At 47.1% G+C, this 20,462-nt stretch overlaps 1 protein-coding gene across 4 annotated transcripts in view; it reads right to left on the bottom strand.

The window, feature by feature from the left end:
* The window catches only part of POU2F3 (POU class 2 homeobox 3), an 82,894-nt gene that overhangs the window by 34,545 nt on the left and 27,887 nt on the right, over nt 1-20,462 (bottom strand). For 2 of the 4 annotated variants that reach the window (XM_004052288.5, XM_055355374.2), the window contains exon 3: nt 17,631-17,665. The exons of the other annotated variants lie outside the window; for them this stretch is intronic. In XM_004052288.5, the coding sequence (XP_004052336.1) occupies nt 17,631-17,665 (35 nt within the window). The remainder of the gene's footprint in view (nt 1-17,630; nt 17,666-20,462) is intronic. 4 annotated transcript variants of the gene reach the window in all.

Here is a 20,462-nt window from a genome sequence, read left to right as displayed (position 1 = left end):
CACAAAAAAAAAGCTCAAACATATGGCAGGAAGGGAAGCAAGTCATAAGATAAAACATAGGAACAAATATAAAAATCCTTTACTTAGAAATATGAAAATTAACTGCACAAGTTGAGACAACAATTTATATGAAAAAAGACTTGAGATGCATTAACTGACTCAAAGAGCATGTAAGTTGACAGTGTGACATAATTACCTTTAAAAAACCCCATAGGATAGGCGGTACTAATAGAAGTAGAGTATCTGAATGGAGGGAGTTTCCTGTACTGGACTGCATTATTCCATGAGGGCAGGCCCCATTACTGCCTTATTTGCAGCTGGCACAAGTAGAAATCAGGGCAAGAGAAAGGCATAGTACCTGCTCAATAAATACATTCAAATGGGTAAATGGTTGGCTAGATAAACAAATAGTTGCACCGTGCTCTGGCCCGCCTGGATCTCACCTGAGCATTGAGTGTTATGCTGTACACTTGTGGATCTCATACTTAAAGGGAGTGATTGGCAGACCAAAACACATGCATGTAAAGGCAACAAGGCACAAACGAATTCAAGGAGTTCATCACAGCACTGTAAAATAAAGTATCGGAAGCAACCTAATATCCATCGATTGGGGAATGGAAAAGTAAGATTATGTTAAAACAATAGAACAAGCCAGGTGCAGTGGCTCACGCCTGTAATCCCAGCCCTCTGGTAGGCCGAGGCAGGCAGATCACTTGAGGTCAGGAGTTCGAGACCACCCTGGTCAACATGGCAAAACCCCATCTCTATTAAAAAAATACAAAAATGAGCTGGGCATGGTGGTGGGCGCCTGTGATCCCAGCTACTGGTTAGGCTGAGACATGAGAATTGGTTGAACCCTGGGGGCAGAGGTTGCAGTGAGCCGAGATAGCACCACTGCACTCCAGCCTGGGTGACAGAGCAAGACTCCGTCTCAGAAAAAAACAGAAAAACCCCCAAACAATAGAACATTATGTGGTCATTAACAAAAATCATATAACTCTATATGTACTGCCATGAAACAACCTAAAATATTATTTAAAAATTTTAAAGGCCACTAAAGAATATATACAGTATAATTTGTACGTATGTGTGTAGGCCACAAAAATTTATACATTTCCATTTGTAATATATATCCAGAGAAAAAGTCTTCCAGACATATATACACTACCCTGATAAAAGGAGTTACCTCTGGGAAGAGGACTGAGCATGAACAGGGATAAAAATAATCTTCCTTTTCAATCTCTATTATGAAATTTTTTTATAACCAGAAAGTATTCATGTATTAAGTATATAACTGGTTTAAGGAAGGCATTCAGCAGCGTAACATATGGAATCGTTTACAGATCCAGGATATTTACACAGAAAAGGGATGATTTCAGGGTGATGACTCTTCTCAAATATTGAAGGGCTGCCATGTGATTGGGACAGACACAGGCCCTGAAACAGAAGTGGGCAGAGTGACCAAGAGAGGTGATGGCGTCTAGCATTTCAACTCACTCAGTCCTGAAGCAGGCTGGTAGCAAGTCTGAAAACCCAGGATGAGTTTTGGCAGAGATTTGGGACCACAGGACATCTGACAGGGTTGTCAGCAGAATTTGTATATGAGGTATAGGTCGTACTGGAATCACTCTTTCTTAGGCTTTTGAGGCTCATGATTAGTAAACATTTCTTTTTTTAGAGTCAGATACAGTTGTTTTATTTTGCCAAATAAGAATAGTAAAGTAACTAACATCATCGACTCTGACCTTCGTTTCATTACGTGCACTAAATATTTTAACACCAAAAATGCAAAATCTTGAATGATAAAAATGGAATATATTTAGTTCTGTACACCTGCACTCAATTTCTCCTTTTAAAATTTCACCGCTGAGGGTGAAAGACATTATATTATGAATAAACAAACATGTCAACACACAGGATTAAAAGGAGGAAGACAGCCTTGTGCCAGAGCAGCGGGGCTCTGTGGGATGCTGCTGAGAACAGGGGACAGACGGCCTCAAGGACCCATTAGCCCTAAGAGTCTGTGAGTTTCACACTCACCCCGGGGCTAAAGGCTCAACACAAATTTATCTCCACAGTTTATGAAAAATAATGTTACAGTGATGTTATGTGTCACTGGATGTCCCCAACATACTGTTTTCATTCAAATGGCCAGGAGAGGCAGCCCCAGGATGGCCACGTTACTTCCTAAGGGGCGTTTAGTAAGAGCCCTGTTCTGGCTTGGGATAATTAGCTGACCTAACTACAAACCTCAAACTGGGTTGGTCAGAGTCCTGCACACACTCTGGGTCCCTAGAGGCTAGGCCCTAGCACCCAACAACCACCAAGCCAACACTGAGATGACTCTGTAAACAGCTCCCGGGCCCAGCCGGCAAGTGGTAGGGTTAGGCAATATTTACCAGAGCTGACTGGATGGAGCCCACTCCACACTCTATTTGCATAAAGCCAACAAGTTCACCTTCCTGGGAAAAGGGGGCAGGTTTTGTGGATCACTGGATGCAAGAAAAGACAACAGGGAGCAAAGCAGCCACAAGAGCAGAGGAGATGGGCATTCGTGGCCCCCAGGAAGCGGGGTGATAGGCAGGTGGAGAGGTTCAGCCCAATAATCCAACCGTGCATTTATTTACTTACTTAATTTATGTATTTATTTTTGAGATGGAGTCTTGCTCTTGTCACCCAGACTGGAGTGCCGTGGTGAGATCTCAGCTCACTGCAATCTCCGCCTCCCAGGTTCAAGTGGTTCTCCTGCCTCAGCCTCCCAAGTAGCTGGGAATACAGGTGCGCACCACCGTGCCCCACTAATTTTTTGTATTTTTAGTAGAGATGGGGTTTTACCGTGTTGGCCAGGCTGGTCTCAAACTCCTGACCTCAAGTGATCCGCTTGCCTCCATGCATTTATTTAGAACACACTTACTGAATGCACCAGTAACTGAACCGCACAGGCACTGTTCTACCATAAATATGATACAGACCCTTTTCCCAAATAGTCCACTGACTGGTGGGCAGGGCAGACACACACACACACACACACACACACACACACACACACACACACACACACACGAAGCCTATTAAGGCACACAGGTGGAGGTAGTGGAGGGGGGTAAGTTGGAGAATGAGGCATTTGAACTGAGTTTGGAAAGATGAACAGGAACCTGAGAATGAGATGAGAAGTGGGGAGAAGGGAGGGGGTGGGGGCAGGCTAGGGTCAGGGCTCATGCAAACCAGAATCAAGACGCCTACTTCTCTGTTCCTCTCTGCTTTCGGGAGCTTCCGTCATTCCAGGCAGGATTCTCGTTGCTTCCCAGGTGGTACTTGGAAGTCCTTAGGGCCCAGGGAAGGAGGGGAACTGGAGGCCTCTTATGCACTTGGACTCCCCAGATCCTCAGAGGCCTGCCTGAGCAGGACGGGGCAGCCCACTGGATGCTGCTGGGTTGCCACATCCTGGACAAAGTCACAAACCCCAGATGCTGCTGCTCCATACCTTGCTTTATGCCAGAAAAGCACCTGTCTCTCCCAGGTCACGTGGGCAAGGGCAGCCTCTACACAGTCTGGGGAGTGCCCTAAATAGCCAGAAAGCTGCCCTCTTCCAAGCTGACAGGCCATCCTTAAGGGAGGCACCAAATCCTCGGAAAGGAAGTTGGTTCTGGTTCATGTCAGACACCTAGGGGGGACTCCTTGTCTTCAGGCAGCTTCACTGCCTCCCCCTCCCAGACAGAGTGGTTAGCCTTCTCTGGCTTGGCAGCTCTCGCCTCAGAGTCCAAGTTCAGCTTGATCACTCTTCTCAGCCACACTTGCAAAAGTCCCAGCCCAGAGCTAGGAGCACAGCTCTCCACCATTGGCCTCTGCAGGAACCCATGTTTACTGCCAGTGACTGGGTATCCAAATCTTTCTAGGCTCAGTTTGCCAGCTACATAAGTGGCCCGCAAAACCCACTTCCAAGCCCTCAGATGAAACCATCCACAGTGATGGCCTAGGTTAAGTTTTAAAAAATTTCTTGTTAGGATCACACACTGTGAGATGTCATCAAGGGGGAAAATATAAACATAAAAATCTTAATGTATAACTTGCTTTAAGCAAAGCCTATAGATGATATTTGGCTCTAACTGACCATAAAAATTCATTCTTTGTTCTCTGAAAATATTCTGTCTAATACTTCTCTTTTTTTTTGTTTGTTTCTTTTTTGAGACCGAGTCTCTTGTCACCCAGGCTGGAGTGCAGTGGTGCTATCTTGACTCACTGCAACCTCTGCCTCTCAGGTTCAAGTGATTCTTGTGCCTTAGCCTCCAGAATAGCTGGGATTACAGGTGCCCGCCACCATGCCTGGCTAGTTTTTATATTTTTAGTAGAGACAGCGTTTCGCCATGTTGGCCAGCCTGGTCTTGAACTCCTAGCCTCAAGTGATCCGCCAGCCTCAGCCTCTCAAAGTGCTGGGATTACAGGCATGAGCCACTGCGACCAGCCTAATATTTCTTTAAACACAGATTCTCTGGTGAAGGAAAATAATATTTCATTGATGAAACTTTGATTTGTATACAACATTTCAAAAACCACCCTGTTAGGTATAGTGAGGCATGCCTGTGTTTGCCTGGCCCAGACTGAGTGCATAGCCCAGACCGAAAGCATGGCTTTCTTATGACTGCTTTAGTAATGACTGAGTGAAGCACAAGGGCACAGGTAAGAACACTCAGAAGAAGGCCAGCAGTTGGGGGAATCTGAGAAGCACTGTCATCTGGAAACGGAGGAACCAGAGGTCTTCAGAGCCTTCCAAGGGCAAAGCTAAGAAGAAGGGGTGAGCTGGAGCCACATGGATATGAAATGGGGCAACTGGAACCAACATTGCTGCTAAATTGTTGCAACAGGAACAACAACAACCCACATTTATTGAGTGTCTGCTGTGTCCAAGACACTTTACACTCAAGATCTCATTGAATCCTCCTCCTAACAGCATTATAAAGTTGATCCTATTTTTCCTCCCATTGAACAGAGAGGAAACTGACACTTGGAGAGCATAAGTCACCGGGTTACACAGATTCTGTTGGTGGAGCCAAGATTCAAAGCCAGGTCTGTGTAATGCCAGAGCTCAGTCTGCAACCACACTGTCTGCTACAGGACTGGAACCAGGGACACCCCCCAGCAGTCCGTGCTGATGAAGTATACGGGAGGAAATATGAGTAGATGCCAGCGCAGGGGAGGGGCTGCCAAGAAAGAAAAGCACAGCAGGATGTGAACTAAGTATCTTCAGCAGTTGGGAGCCAAGAGGGCTTTGGTGGAAAAGGGAAGGAAGTCTCAACACTTGATCTGAACACAAGCAGCAGAGGTCCAGGAGGGTATGGGGGCCATGAAGGCAGCGGTGATCAGTGGGACAAGCTGGATTTGGAGATAACAGACCTGTAGTGAGCACAGCCCCTGTGATCCAGCAGTCACAGAGAAAAGGGAATGGAGTAAGTCCTGGCTCTGCTACTGAGTTGCAGGCCAATCAACCGTTTGGGCCTCAGTTATCTCCTTTGTTAAATGAGAGTACTAACACCCCCTTGACACAGTTCTTGTGAGTGGAAAAAAACCTATTGGCTTAGAGAAGCCCTCTGGAAGTTGTCAAGCAGAGAGGGTCATAAAACTCGATGTGACCTGGTATCAGGTAGGAAGTATACAGGGACACAGAAACAGCACCTGAGCCCCAGGGTGGCCTCCAAAGCCACTTAAGGGCCAGACTAGGGGGAAGGAAGCTTTAAGGTGGAAAAAGTTTATTTTTAGCCAAGGCTGTGATTCTGGGAGAAGACAACTCTCTGGTTGGTTACAAGAGCTGCAGGCAGAGAGCCCTCTTTGACCTGGGGGCAAAGAGAAAGCCAGGGCCCGCCCCCTCCCTGCAGGCACACACGGGCAAACGCTGCCTCTTCCCTGGACCCTTCTCACGCACAGGCCCAGGGAGGCGGCTTCTCGAAGGGCCAGGGGAACCCTCTTTGGGTGGGAACACTTCTCCACCCCACCCTTTACCTGGCAACCCTCTCTGAGCCTGCAGATACTATCTCTACCATCTCAGCTGGCAAGCCTCAGCCAGAAGAGGTCTGCGGGTGTTGGTATGACTGACAGGGCTTTGGAAACATGGAAAAGTACTGGACACATGTCAAGTGAGGGGCTCTGGGTAACATTAGGTCATGTCTCATTTGCAGGAGTGCACACACACAAACACACACTCTCTCTCTCTTTCTCTCTCTCTCTCTCTCTCTCTCTCTGTCTGTCCTCTTTCTCTCAAAAGCAGCCTGGTATGGTAGAAAGTCAGACAGGCCTGTCCTACATCTGAGCTCCACCTTGGGCAAGTTACTTAACCTCTCTGAGCTACAGTTTCCCCAGCTATATAATGGGAAGAATAATGCTTACCTCACCAGGCTGTTGTAAGGATTAATTAGGTAATCTCAAGTAAGATATCACCTATGTAAAGTGCCTGGCACAGCACATCAACTTTGGTTTGAATTCTGGCTCTAAGCAGGTTGCTTGACCTCTCCTAGCCTCAGTTTCTTCATCTTTAAAATGGAAATATAAAATCTACTGCTCTGCGTGGCTGTAGGTTTAAATGAGATACTGCTTGCAAAGCACTCAACCCACTGCCTGTTATAAACTGAGGGTTCAATAAATAGTATTAACTTTCCCTGTTATTGTTTGGGGCTAAATCCAGCTTCCCTTTCAAAAGCCTTGCTCCAAAGAGACACCTGCTTGAAAAAGGGAAGGCCTGGCCCTGCTTTTAGTGTCATCAGTGTCTGCATCCACCAAAGGCAACTCACTGAAATCTCCAGAGAGAAGCCACTTTTTGGCTCCTGCACAATCAGGTGAAGGACCCCTACCTTCTTCTCCCTCCTTCATTCTCACTGTTCTCCACCCAACACCTGAGCCAACATGAGCATTCGGTCTCCGCTACCCATCCAGAATGCATGCAGAGCTCATGCCAGTGCTGGAGCCAGAACCAGCTAGGCCCAAACCCCATGCTGCAGAGGGGCTTTTTGGTGGTGTTTGGGGCTGTCTGGTAGACCAGCAAGTACTAGGCACAGGCTTCTGGAGAACCCAGACAGCTGTTCCTGTTCCTCTGTGCTATTCATTATGGGGCTTGCCACAGGGCTTGGTCCACCCAGTACTGGGGCTGCTGCCCAGGCTACAAACAGGAAACAGTTGACACCTGAGCCTCAGGCCAAAGCACCAAGCATGGCTGGCAAAAGAGGACAAATTCCCACCTCTCCAAAAACAAACACGTTTACCAACTGCTTCCCCGCCCACACTTGCAGAGGGCGGTGGGGCTGAGATTGGGAGATGATGGATTCCAGAAAAAAATTACCTCTCTAATAGCATCTGCAGCCCTCCAACCTGGTGCAAGCCCAGCTAAGTAACCACACAGGGAGAAGGGTGGTGGAGAAAATGATGGGTTCTTATTCATCAGAAAATAAAAGAGCTAATATTTATTGGTGCGTTATTGTATACCAGACATTATTCTAAGTACTTTATAGATCTTAACTCTATTAATTCTTACGCCATCCCTAGGAAATAGATACTCTTACTGTTCTCATCTTCACATGAGGAATCAGAGGCGCAGAGGAGTTGACCAATACAGACAACATGACCCAACCACCATATCACACGGCCTCCTCCCGAGACAAGCAGGCAGTGGTGGGGGGAGAACTACAGAGTCGGGAGTCTGGCAAGCCTGTCTTTAAATACAGACTTCTCTGTGAACAGTGTTATGATGGGAAAATTCCCTAACCTCTCAGTGCCTCAGTTTTCCCATCTATGGAATAGGAATGATAACAACTACTTCACAGGGTTGCTAAACCCTTTTATACTCAATGCCCGGCATACAGTCAGAGTTCAAGAAATGCTATAATTATTATAGTATCTTGACTACAATGGGGACATCACTTTGGAGAAGGGAGTTATTTAGTCTTTTTTAATATATACTTTAAGTTCTGGGATACATGTGCAGAATGTGCAGGTTTGTTACATAGGTATACACGTGCCATGATGGTTTGCTGCACCCATCAACCGTCATTTTATCAGGTATTTCTTCTAATGCTATCCCTCCCCTTGCCCTCCACCCCCCGACAGGCCCTTGTGTCCATGGAGAGTTATCTAATCTTGCCAATTATCTCCTGCCTGAACATTCTGCTCCATATCCACCTAATCACTCAGTCAGCCCAGCTCATTCCCTGTGGGGGTGGCGCTGGTTTACACACCCCTTGCTCTGACAGTTTTAGGAATTTTTCAGACCCATCTCCCTCACTGGATAAACAGCAAGAAAGTTCTCTGAGGGCAGAGGCTGTATGCATTCTTTCTGGGGGCACCTTTTCCTGGTGTTGTATTTCTATGTGGAAAGTCTCCAGCCAGTCACATCTGGCTCTGTCTCCTGGTAAGAGAAGTAACTTATCCCCTTGGTGGGTCAAGGTCACTCGTTCTCACTGGGGATCACAGCTACCCCGGGAGATGTTTTCTGAAATCTGTGGCGTGGTTTCTCTGGCTGTCTTAATAATTAGGAGGCGTGGTTTGCATTTATTGGGCTGAGGACAGGTATTCTAGACATCTTGCGCTGTAGAAGACAGTATCAAATAAACACTTCTTTGCATCCCATACAACTTTTTATATGACTTTCAAGTGCCCCACCGGACATCTGTGTCGGTGAACAGCCTGACTATAATCATATAAGCCCAAAATCCAATTCTATTTTTTATGCAAACACAAAGTATCTTTTACACACTCTTAATATGCATTTTACCCAGGGATGCCATTTTCTGTGTTAATTGAGGAAGTATTAGATTTGGCTGGAGCTTTACGAAGAGTTGTTTAACACTTTGAAAGATCATGGCTTTTGAGCAGCCAGGATAGCATACCAATATCAGCCTGTACTTGTGTCTGTCACACTCATAGAGGCATGAGGGTCCTACTGTCTCATTAAACCTTTTAGGGGAATATGTCTAAGGATATACTTGCTGAAATACACATTGTTTTATTAATTACTTTGCTTTTTCCTTTTTATTCAAATTAGACAATATTACTGATTTTTACTTGTATGTCTGTTTTTTCTTTTTTTGTAACGGAGTCTCGCTGCTGCCTATGCTGGAGTGCAGTGGTGCGATCTCAGCTCACTGCAACCTCCGCCTCCCGGATTCAAGTGATTCTTGTGCCTCACCCTCCTGAGTAGCTGGGTCTACAGGCATAAGCCACTGTGCCTGGCTAATTTTTTTTTGCAATTTTAGTAGAGATGGGGTTTTACCACGTTGGCCAGGCTGGTCTGGAACTCCTGACCTCGGGTGACCCACCTGCCTCAGCCTCCCAAAGTGCTGGGATTACAGGCGTGAGGCACCGCACCTGGCCTATGTTTTCTATAAATTTCACTCTAAGATATTAAAGGGGTTTTACAGGAGCCTCATTACAAGAGACAGTGGATCTGATAAAACTGAGAACATCAGGGTTAGAAGGAGGTTGAGGGTGTGGCTTGGTCCCATATGGGCCTTCTGTTCAGATCTGCCTGTTGACTAGGAGGGTGCTTTTTAAAATTTTTTTATTTTTTATTTTTTGAGACAGAGTCTGGCTCTATCACCCAGGCTGGAGTGCAGTGGCACGATCTCGGCTCACTGTAACCTCTGCCTCCTGGGTTCAAGTGATTTTCCTGCCTCAGCCTCCCAAGTAGCTGGGATTACAGGCGTGCACCACCATGCCCGGCTAAACTTTTTTGGATTTTTAGTAGCTAATTTTTTTGTATTTTGTATTTTTAGTTGGTATTTTTAGTATTTTTTTGTATTTTTGTATTTTTAGTATTTTTATTTTTGCATTTTTAGTATTTTTATTTTTGTATTTTGTATTTTTGTATTTTAGTATTTTTTAGTAAAAAATGCATATTTTTGTAATTTTGTATTTTGTATTTTTTGTAGAGGTGGGGTTTCACCATGTTGGCCAGGCTGGTCTTGAACTCCTGACCTCAGGTGATCCACCCACCTTGGCCTCCCAAAGTGCTAGGATTTCAGGTGTGAGCCACTGCACCCGGCCAGGAGGGTGCTTTCAGGTCTGTTTTCTGCCGGCTCTGTCTGTGCCTAGTGGATGTGTTTAATTCTGCAGTGAGGTCTTAGAAAGCCTGTTGTGGCCAGGCATCAAAACCGTATCTCCAACATAGCTCTATCTGTCAGGCTCCTGCATTTAAATTTCTGCTTTGACATTTTGGAGGGGAGAGAGAGGTTATTATAGACTGACCCTGAAAACCCAGCTGTACTGCTTAGGGTTGAGCAAAATGTGGTTTGTTGGCTCCTCATCCTCTTCTCTTTCTTAGCCTGCCCCGCCCTGCCCTGCCCCACCACCCCCAAATCCTGCGTCCACCAGGAAGTACAGGACTGGAAGCTGGATCCTGGAACAGAAGCAAGCAATCCTCAGGGGAACAAGAGTCTTTCAGCCCTCAGTTCTCATCCTCCCAAAGAGGTCTCGGAGCCTCCCTCCATTGGACCCACTACCCTGAGGCTCTATTCTCCTGGCATGGCTTTCTTAGGCCCTCTGAACCAGCCCCAATGACCTCCCTCTCTGCGGCAGACCCTACATCTTCCCCACTGGGCTGGGAGCTCCTGTGGGCAGGGACCGTGATGTACTCTTCTGTGTCTTCCTAATAGTCAGCTAAGTGCAGGTTTGTGGAACTAAACAATCCAACATGGCCTATTCATTCCCTCCCTTGCTCTCTCAGGCTCAGTGGCTTAGGTGCTTACTGTCCTGAGGCTGCTCCTGGCCGGGGGGGGCGGGGTGGGGGGGCCACTTACTCTGCCATCACCACGGACCCTCCGTTGCCAGCTCCAGGGCCTGGCACTGCTGCCCCTGCAACTCCCTTACTGGCCTCCCTGAAGAAACCTCTCCATCATTCTGGGTCCTTGGAGACCTTTCCGTACCTGAATCTTCTTGATTTTAAAGAAGACACCCCAACGAGCCAATTAATTACAAGTCAATTTGTACTCGGAGCAGCTAGAGAACCGTGGTAGTTGGTTGGTCACATTCAACAAAACAATGATGGAAAATCCCAGTTGGTTTAAAACTAAATGCTACACTAGGGCACACCAGGGCAACTCCTCAGGACGAGCTGGTGCAGGTGTCCAGAAACAGGCATGGGAGAGCCATTGGTGCAGGTGAGCTTAGAATGCTGCCAAGTGGGGCTGAGAGGAAACCCCAGGCCACTGATTCTCAGCTTTTGGGGCAGGAAACATGGGACGAGGACAGCTGCCAACTTGCTTCAGACTCTCTTCTGGCCTCACAGGACTTTTGGGAGGTCTTCAAGCAACACAATGCTCAACAGCATACATAAAACACTGTCCTGATCTGCCTGGTGGAAATCCATGGCCCTGGATGATGAGGGTTCCAGAAGTTACCGGAACAGAGCAGGTGTGAGGCCACCTAGGTATGCAGTTGTCATTTTGGAACCCCCAAGCCCCTTTAATCCAATTCTACCTCCCAGTGTTCTTCTGAAGTTAGCTGTTGGCCCAAAGAGCAGGAAATGGAGTGGAGAGACTCCAGGCAAGGACAGCTGTGCCCTGGGCTCCTGAATACAACTGCCAGGGCACTCAACCCTCCTTCCCTCTCAGAAGAACCCTCCACTGGGGTCCTCCCACTGCCACCACCAGATCCCTCTTTCCTGTCTCCTGCACTGCCTTTCCTAGCTCTCCCAGGCCACACTCACTCAAGTCCCCTTCCTCCACAAAAGCCTTCTTTTCACACTGCCTCCATCTTAAGCCAAACACCTCCATCTCTTTATCACCCTGTTCCTCGAAAGGGAATTCTACAGTCCAAGTCTCCATCATTTCCTTGACTCCTACTCACCCCTCAGCTGCAGCAAGCTTGACATCCACTCTCACTGTGGACCAGACAGACACCAGGCAGAGGCTATCCTTGCCTGCCTGACTTCCAAGTTCCTAGCCAACTTTTAGGCTTCAGACTCTACTGTATTGCTCCGTATGCTCTGATGCTGTTGGTTCTCCCCACCTTCATGAACATCTCTCCTTTGTGAGCATGTTTCCCCTCCTGTCCCTTTGACCTTCCTTCCTAGTTTCATCTATGGACATCCACTCCTCAGCCTGTCCCTTAAGTGCCCTTCTCCAGGTCTGTCCTTGGTCCTCTTCCCACTCTGCACATCCTCCCCAGGTAACCCCATTCCCTCTCATCACTCCATGTAATATGATCCAGTGGCAACTCCCCAATACGCATCTTCAGTCCTGCCTGTCTCCTGGGCTCCAGATCCAAATTTCTTGCCATGCACTGGGCTCCCAAAGCTCATTCTCTGCCCCTCCTTCTCCTCCCATCATCTGGATAAGTTTGTTCCACCTCCTGTCTTCTTGATGATAGGTTGTGGTCCCACCAATGTTCAGCATCTCAAGCTAGAATTCTCAGCCATGTTTAACTCATCCCTCTTCTTTGCTGTCCATGCCCAACCTGTCGCCAAAATCTTCCTCATCTTACCTCAGAATTATCTCTTAAAGCTGGGTCTCTCCATGCCTACTGAAATAGTAATAATAATAGCACATATACAGTGTGTAGGTTCAAGATACTTGTCTAAGAGGTACCTACATATCATTTGACCCTCACAATAACCCCGTGAGACAGATATCACTATTCTCCCCACTTTATAGATGGGAAGATTGAGGCACATGGAGATTGGAGAACTTGCCCAAGGTCACATGGTCAGGTAGTGCTGGAGCCAGGATTCACAGCCAGGCAGCCAGGCTCTATGTTTGTGTGCATTTCCTTCCTTCCTTCCTTCCTTCCTTCCTTCCTTCCTTCCTTCCTTCCTTCCTTCCTCCCTTTCTTTCTTTCTTTTTCTTTCTTTCCTTTCTCTCTCTCTCTTTTTTTCTTTTTTTGAGACAGAGTCTCGCTTTGTCATCCAGGCTGGAGTGCAGTGGCATGATCTCAGTTCACTGCCACCTCCACCTCCCAGGTTCAAGCGATTCTCCCTGCCTCAGCCTCCTGAGTAGCTGGGATTACAGGCACCTGCCACCACACCCAGCTAATTTTTGTATTTTTTAGTAGAGATGGGGTTTCGCCATGTTGACCAGGCTGGTCTTGAACTCCTGACCTCAGGTGATCCACCCACCTAGGCCTCCCTAAGTGTTGGGATTACAGATATGAGCCACTGCGCCTGGCCTGTGTGCATAACTTTCATGCTCTGTCTGTATCCTTCACATTTCTGGCTACAGCAGCATTCCACTGGGCCTCTCTTGCATCAGTTCATCACTCATCCTCCCTTCCCTTCTCACCCACACTCCCCTCCAGTGCTCTTCTAGTAAATGAAACTAGTCATGGTTGAGAACACCTAGTAGCGCCTTACTGCCCACAGAATAAGCCCCAGACTTCTTTGCTAGGCATTCAACATCTTCATAGCCTGGCCTAACCCAGCAAGGGAGACAACTCACTATCCCCTAGGCCTGGAATATTCCTGCCAACCCTCTCTGCTAGTCAAAGCCCTACTCTTCCCTCACCACCCACTTCAGACACCATCTCTTCTGTAATATCCTTAGGTAGAGCTTAGCATTCTCATGTCTCTCACAGAATTCACTATGCATCATTGCAGTTTATCTTCTTACAACAGACACCTCTCTATCCAGCACTTAAGAATGGCTGCATATTCAAAGGTTGAATGGATGGTCCTAGATCCAGCCTACTGGGTCCTTCTGTTTCACCCTCTAGATTTCAAATGATTCTTTTCGCTGGCTCACACACAATCATAAAGGCTGGAAAAATTCCATGTGACATATTTCCCCTCACTCTCTACAGCTCAAGGGTGACTTTCTTCCTGATTTCTCTTCAATGGACAAATAAAATAAAATGGAAGTCGAGTGGAAGTCAGATTCCAACTAACCAGCCAAAATATGGCAAGAGATAAGTAATGACACCATAACATGAAGACTGTTTGGGGCCTCAGACAGCATCTCAGCCAAGCTTTTCCATTTTATTTGTCAGGAAACAGAACCCCAGAAAGAAGAGGTTTGTATAAGGCAGCAACTAGTGAGGGACAGACAGCACTGGAACCCAGGACTTCTGAGTCCCTATCCAGGGCCTTAGCCTGTTGCCTCTCAAGTCTATCTTATCTGTTCTGGGGATGGAGGGTTGGCCTTGCTTCTGGGTCCCTTGACCTTCCCACCCTTTCCCCCCAGACAGACTCAGTCTGCCTTCCTGGGACCAGGAAGTTAACAGGCTCAGTGTGGAAACTTCCCGATGAGCCATGAGCATTCCTTGCTCATGCAACTTCAGGACTGTGGTTCACCCAGAATCTGGCTGCACCAACTGGCCTGGGGCCTTGCAACAGGAGCTTCACCCAGGGCAGTGGCTCTTTCTCTGCTCCCCTGTGTCTGCCAACCCCTTGTCTGTGTCAGATGCAGAGGCTGCTCCTACACAACCATTCTTTCTTCCCCTCCCTACTCCCTCTACCTCCCATTTCCTCCCAGTTAGTCATGGTGAGGTCACACTCAATCTCTGGCTCCCAGGCCTCTCCCCAGGGATGGTGTGTGGATACAGGGAGCAGGGCAGGTGCAGCAAGGCCTCATGGGAAAAATGGGCTCTGGAGTCACAGAGATATGGGTTCAAATCCTGGCTCAGCCTGTCAACCAATTGTGTGAACTTCATCAGGTTATTTAATCTCTCAAATCCTTCTCTGAAAAAGGCGGGGCTGCCTGGGAGGCAGTTTTCTCACTTATGAAATGAGGATTGTATCACCTACCTCATTGGTTTAGAGTGAGAATTAAAGGAGATACAGTGCCAGAAGTGCCTTGCCCCGAGCCTGGCGGTTAGCAAGTTTTAGTTTGCTTCCCTTGCTGTGAAGTGTGAGGGTGTGACCCTCAAGCAGGGGCCTGGGAAGTCCTGGGTGCCCACCCACTGACCTGCAGGTGAGCTGGTGTGAGTGTGAGCAGAGGAGAGCTCCAGCCTGAGTGTGTAAATGAACATGACCGGGCAGAGTGTCTCTTCCTCCAAAATTTCCTCCACCCTCTTTAAAGGAAAGATCTGTCGTGTCTGTTCTTGTCAGTGATGAGAATCCAAACCCCTCCCAGAAGAGGGAGGGGACAACCCACCCCACAAGGCTCATCCAAGGGAAACAAACTCCAGCAAGGCCCACTCCCAGCAGCAGCCACCGTGTGGGGAAACCATGCTACAAAGATGTTCCAAGGGTCAGGGGCCTCCCAGGGTCAGAGGGGCTGCCCTCAGCCTTCTCTCCAGCACTAGTGTGTCTCAAGCTTCCAACAAATCACATGGGCAGCCAAGCCCATGGGGCCTGTGAAGCTGGCCACCTCCCCGCAAGGCTGGCCTTGCCGTGTCTCGGTATGGAAGAGGCTCCTCCCCATGCATCTTGTCCCAAAGGGCTGGGACCAGGAGAGGTGGGCCCTGGGCTGGGGAATCCTGAGTCCTCAGGGCAGAAAGCACAGGGCCCAAGCCACATCCCAACCTGTTTAGGATCAGGATCAGAGAATCCATCAGGATCACAGAATCCTTGGGCATCTCCTCCATTTTCCTGCCCTTGAAGCAAACCTGGCCAAACTATCTCTGAGGTAAGAACCTGTCTCACATTTAAAGACCTTGAGTGAGATGCTGACTCTACAGTTTCCCTCCCTTGGTAGTTTTTAATAAACTGCATCGGCTGGAAGTCCTTCCTCTCTGTAGCTAACTTAGATCTCTCTTTTATTGAAGCCTATCTCTGTTTTAGTTCTCAGGTGTAAAGGGAGGGTAGTTGGCTTTCATTTGTTAGCAAACTCCCCAGCCTTCCTGATGAATAAAACTGCAGAATTTGCCTGCCTAAAAGGTGTTGGCTTAGGACTCAACATTATTCTTCTCTCTGACTGTGAAGAATATACCCAGAATTAGCAGCCTTTTAGGAAATGTTAATAGTGACTTCAGGCCAGGCACTGTGGGTCACGCCTGTAATCCCAGCACTTTGGCAGGCTGAGGAGGGAGGATTGCTTGAGCCCAGGAATTCAAGACCAGCCTGGGCAAGGTGGCAAAACCCCATCTCTACAAAAAATACAGAAAATTAGCCAAGCGCGATGGTGCATGCCTGTGATCCCAGCTGCTTGGGAGGCTGAGGTGGGAGGATTGGTTGAGCCCCAGAGGTCAAGGCTGCAGTGAGCTGTGATTACACCACTGCACTCCAGCCTGGGCAACAGAGTGATAGCCTGTCTTAAAAACAAAAGAGTGACTTCATATCACTCTGCACATAAAGGAGGAGAAGAACCTATGTCTGCCTTTGATCTCCAGCCCCCATCCTAGACTTCCATCTAGATCTGGACTCAGGATAGCAGAATCTAGGGGAGGAATCCTAGTGATTACCCAATGCAGCCGTTTTCCTTCCTTCTTGCCATCTCCCTTTCTACGTCACTCTTCTCTGACTAAAACTTCCTACTCATCCTTCAGAGACAGACTCAGATATCACCTCATCCATGATGTCTGCTCTGAGCTCCTGGGAAGAATTCACTGTTCCTATTTCTATTTGATTTTACACTTTTCCCATACCTCTAGTAAAACATAAATGAGGCTGTATTATAATTATTCACTTAAGAGTAAGTCTCTCCCTCTCCCTCTCTCTATAGACATTCCACCCTGTCCTTATACTAGACTTTGAGCTCCTTCAAGGCAGAGACCATGTCCTAATTTTGTGTTCCCATACCTGGCATAGTGCAAGTACTCCCCCACTGCCAAATTTATGGAATAAATTAATTTTTCAGTTGAGAAAACTCAGACCAAAAATATTAAATAACTTGATTAAGGTTATACACCCAGTTAGTGGCAGAAATGGGACGAAAACCCAGGCTTTCTAACTTTGTGTTTAATTCTTACCCCTCTCCCTCACTCTAGGACTCCCCATTATTGCTCCCTGCTTGGCTCCAGCTTAGCCTTTCTCCTCCCAACAAACTCTCCCACTCCCGCCATCGGCTTCTGACATCACACCCTGTCCTACCTCCCACCCCGCCATCTTCCCATCAGCCTCCAACCTCAAGGGCAAGTCCTCTCCCTCGGCTTCCCCCTTCTCTTTACACATCCACATCCATCTGTCCTGCAGTCTTTCCAACACCACCTTCTTCTGCCCAAAGCCCTTCCTAACTAAGTCTAACCTCATTCAACTTGGTTTCCTTGCAAAGCACCAGGCGCATGTCTACATTGCCCCCGAGCCTGGTTACCTGCTCTTTTTTGAGCTCTTTCTGCCTATCTGTTTCCTGTTATGTTCTCTAGCTTCTTCCTTTAAATCAGGAATTCTCTGTGGCAACCAAGGCACCTCATCCTTTGTGGCTCCATAAATTCCACTGTACACAGTCAATTCATGCAAACACCCACCCAAGAGGCAACTCAGGCTAAGCATTGACAGGAAAAGAGCTGTTGTCTTAGATTTCTGGACCACATCTGGCATAAAGTTTACCCTAAACAGGTGCTCCATTTGTTAGCCCTTTTTTGAGAGGGTACTGAAGAGACCCCAACATTGGCTCATGGGTTGGGGTGGGAGGTTGGGCTCAAGGTCCTTTGATCCTGAAAGGTTGGGGTTTGTGAATAAACACCCCCAAACTGTACTCAATCCTGTCTTCCTCCATACCAGACAGTATAGGTGATGCCCAAATTTTATAGAATAAATGTTTCTTTCTGACCCAAGTTCTTACCTGCCTGTTGAAATCTAGGCCATTTCGATCATTTCCTAGAAAAGATAAAAATATATGTATATTAGTTGGTAGCAGGTTTGGAAGAGGCTGAAGGTTAGAAAAAAACTAGGATGTTGAGAGGCGTGTGGCTCTATTTTGAAAAAGAGCACCTGCTTCCCTTGTGGTTGGGATCCTCCTCCTCGACCTGTTTCCTGGAAACACCTTTGGAAAGTCTCCTCCAGGGTGGTGATAGCTGGGTAAAGGGTCACCTTGGAGGGGAGGCTGAATCGTCTGAGGTCACACAGCAAATCAGAGTCTGTGGGGAGGACAGCTGGCCATGCCAACCGGAGAGCTCACTCCACCGCATGCTTCTATGCCCGGGCTTCCCCCTCAGATGGCAGCTGCTACATCCCTCCAGGGATCAAGGGACCAAGAAGAGACCAGCATGGATCCCAAAGGACTCCCTAGGACAGAAGTCATGCTACTAGCCCAGCCCTCCAGGAGAGATGACACCTAAAGTATGTCAGCTAGACAGCTGTCTTTCTTGTTTTTTCTCACCCTCAACTTTTACCATAAATGTTGGGCTGAAAAAGTAAATATGTGCTTAATAGAAATGTCTTTTGGTGGCTGGAAACGGTGGCTCATGCCTGTAATCCCAGCCCTTTGGGAGGCTGAGGCAGAAGGATCACTTGAGCTCAGGAGTTTGAGCCAGGCTGAGCAACACAGTGAGACCCCATTGCTATTAAAAATACAAAAAAAGTAGCCAGGCATAATGGCACATGCCTGTAGTCCCAGCTACTCAGGGTGTGGAGGCAGGAGGATCGCTTGAGCCCAGGAGGTAGAGGCTGCAGTGAGCCCTGATTGTGCCACTGCACTCCAGCCTGGGCAACAGAATGAGACCCTGTCTCAAAATAAATAAATAAATAAATACATAAGAGGAAGAAAAGCAAAGCTTTTTGGTTCAGAAAAAGTCTAAAGTAGTGGAAAAATCACCCTACCGAGAGGATGTCATAATTAATATTTTTGTATATTTTATGATATTATTTATAATTGTTTCTCTTCATGGATATATACCACTCTGTATAGACTTTTATCCAACTTTTTCCAGTGAGCATCATAAATATTTCTCCTATGCTATTAAGGAACATCATAAATGCTTCTATGCTTATAAGTATCATTTTTAATGGTTACATAATATTATATTATATGGATATACCATGATTTGCTTAAACTTATACCTATTGTTAGCAGAATCATTTTCACTCTTTTGCTATGTGAATAGGAAAATTGCTTTTCCTATTCACATAGCTCTCCAGGACTGGAGCTGCCGCACAACCTTCCTTTGGGTCTCCTGTATTATTGGTTCTATAACAGCAAGGAAAATAATTATTTATTAAATACGGTACCCTCAGAGCCCAGCACTATGCAGCATATGCATATATATGCATATATATATTCCTTGAGAGCTGGACAGTGACACCCATTTTTTTTGTCCTCAGTGGCCACAAAATGACCACAGTTCCTAACACGGATAAGAGGCTCAAGAAACACCTGAGAGATGAATGAATGGGGTCTAACAGAATTCCCTGTTTTAACCCCTTTTCCTCAGCTGTGTCCTAAACATAATATGCATATATAATATGTATATATATATATATATAGTAGGAGCTCAAAATACATTGGTTGAATGAATGAGTAAACAAATTCAAAACTCTCAAAATAGCTTTGGAATAAAGTCAGATTCCTTGGCACAACATGGAATTCCCCACATATCCTGTCTCCTGCCTACCTTTTCTGCTCTTATGCCACTCACAATCCTACCTTACTTTTTCTCCCAGGTACCCTGAGCTCCAGCCACACGAAGTAGTCACTTGCATCCTAACACACACGCTCACGTTGCCGTGCCTCCGTGCACTGCTCCCTCGCATGGAGTTAGTCCCTCTCCCCTCTGGAATCCGGGAGGCCTCTCTGCTGGTTGCGTGGCACTCATTGTGTCACTCCCTCTTTGTATGTTTCCCTCTTCTGCTAGTCTATGAATTCCTTGAGAGCTGGACAGTGACACCCATTTTTTTTTGTCCTCAGTGGCCACAAAATGACCACAGTTCCTAACATGGATAAGAGGCTCAAGAAACACCTGAGAGATGAATGAATGGGGTCTAAGAGAATTCCCTGGAGCTTTAACCCCTTTTCCTCGGCTGTGTCCTAAACAACCATGGGCAAGTGCAGCCCTTTCCTGTGTGGTCATGAGGTCACGACGCATCTCTGAGAGCAGGTGGCCTGGCAAGGTGGCAGCAGAGGATGAAGAGCAGGTGGGGTCCCGAGAAAGAGGAAGAGGTGAGATGCAAAATGATCTCTGAGCAAAGCCTGGTTTTGAGATCAGCTATGATGATATATCAGATCTGCTAGGGGAGCTGGGTGCAGTGGCTCAAGCCTGTAATCCCAGGTGGGTCTATCATTTGAGGTCAGGAGTTTGAGACCAGCCTGGCCAATATGGTGAAACCCAGCCTCTACTAAAAATACAAAAATTAGCCAGGCGTGGTGATGGGCACCTGTAGTCCTAGCTATTCGGGAGGCTGAGGCAGGAGAATCTCTTGAACCCGGGAGGCGGAGTTTGCAGTGAGCCGAGATCACATGACTGCACTCCGGCCTGGGTGACAGAGTGAAACTCTGTCTAAAAAAAAAAAAAAGAGATCTGCTAAGGGAGCTAAAGACGGGAAGGACCCACAGCCACAATAGCTGTGTTGAAAGGGGTAGATGAAGGTAAAATTGCTTTTCTCTTAAAAAAAAATCCCTTTGTGACATTGTGATGTTGTAACATTGGGTTAATAAGGAATAATGTTCAAAGACTTGACA

The sequence above is a fragment of the Gorilla gorilla genome, chromosome 9 (genome assembly GCF_029281585.2).
Source record: "Gorilla gorilla gorilla isolate KB3781 chromosome 9, NHGRI_mGorGor1-v2.1_pri, whole genome shotgun sequence".
Classification (NCBI taxonomy): Eukaryota; Metazoa; Chordata; class Mammalia; order Primates; family Hominidae; genus Gorilla; species Gorilla gorilla.
The sequence above is the reverse complement of the archived record's forward strand: the minus strand, read 5'-3'. Positions and strand labels throughout refer to the sequence as shown.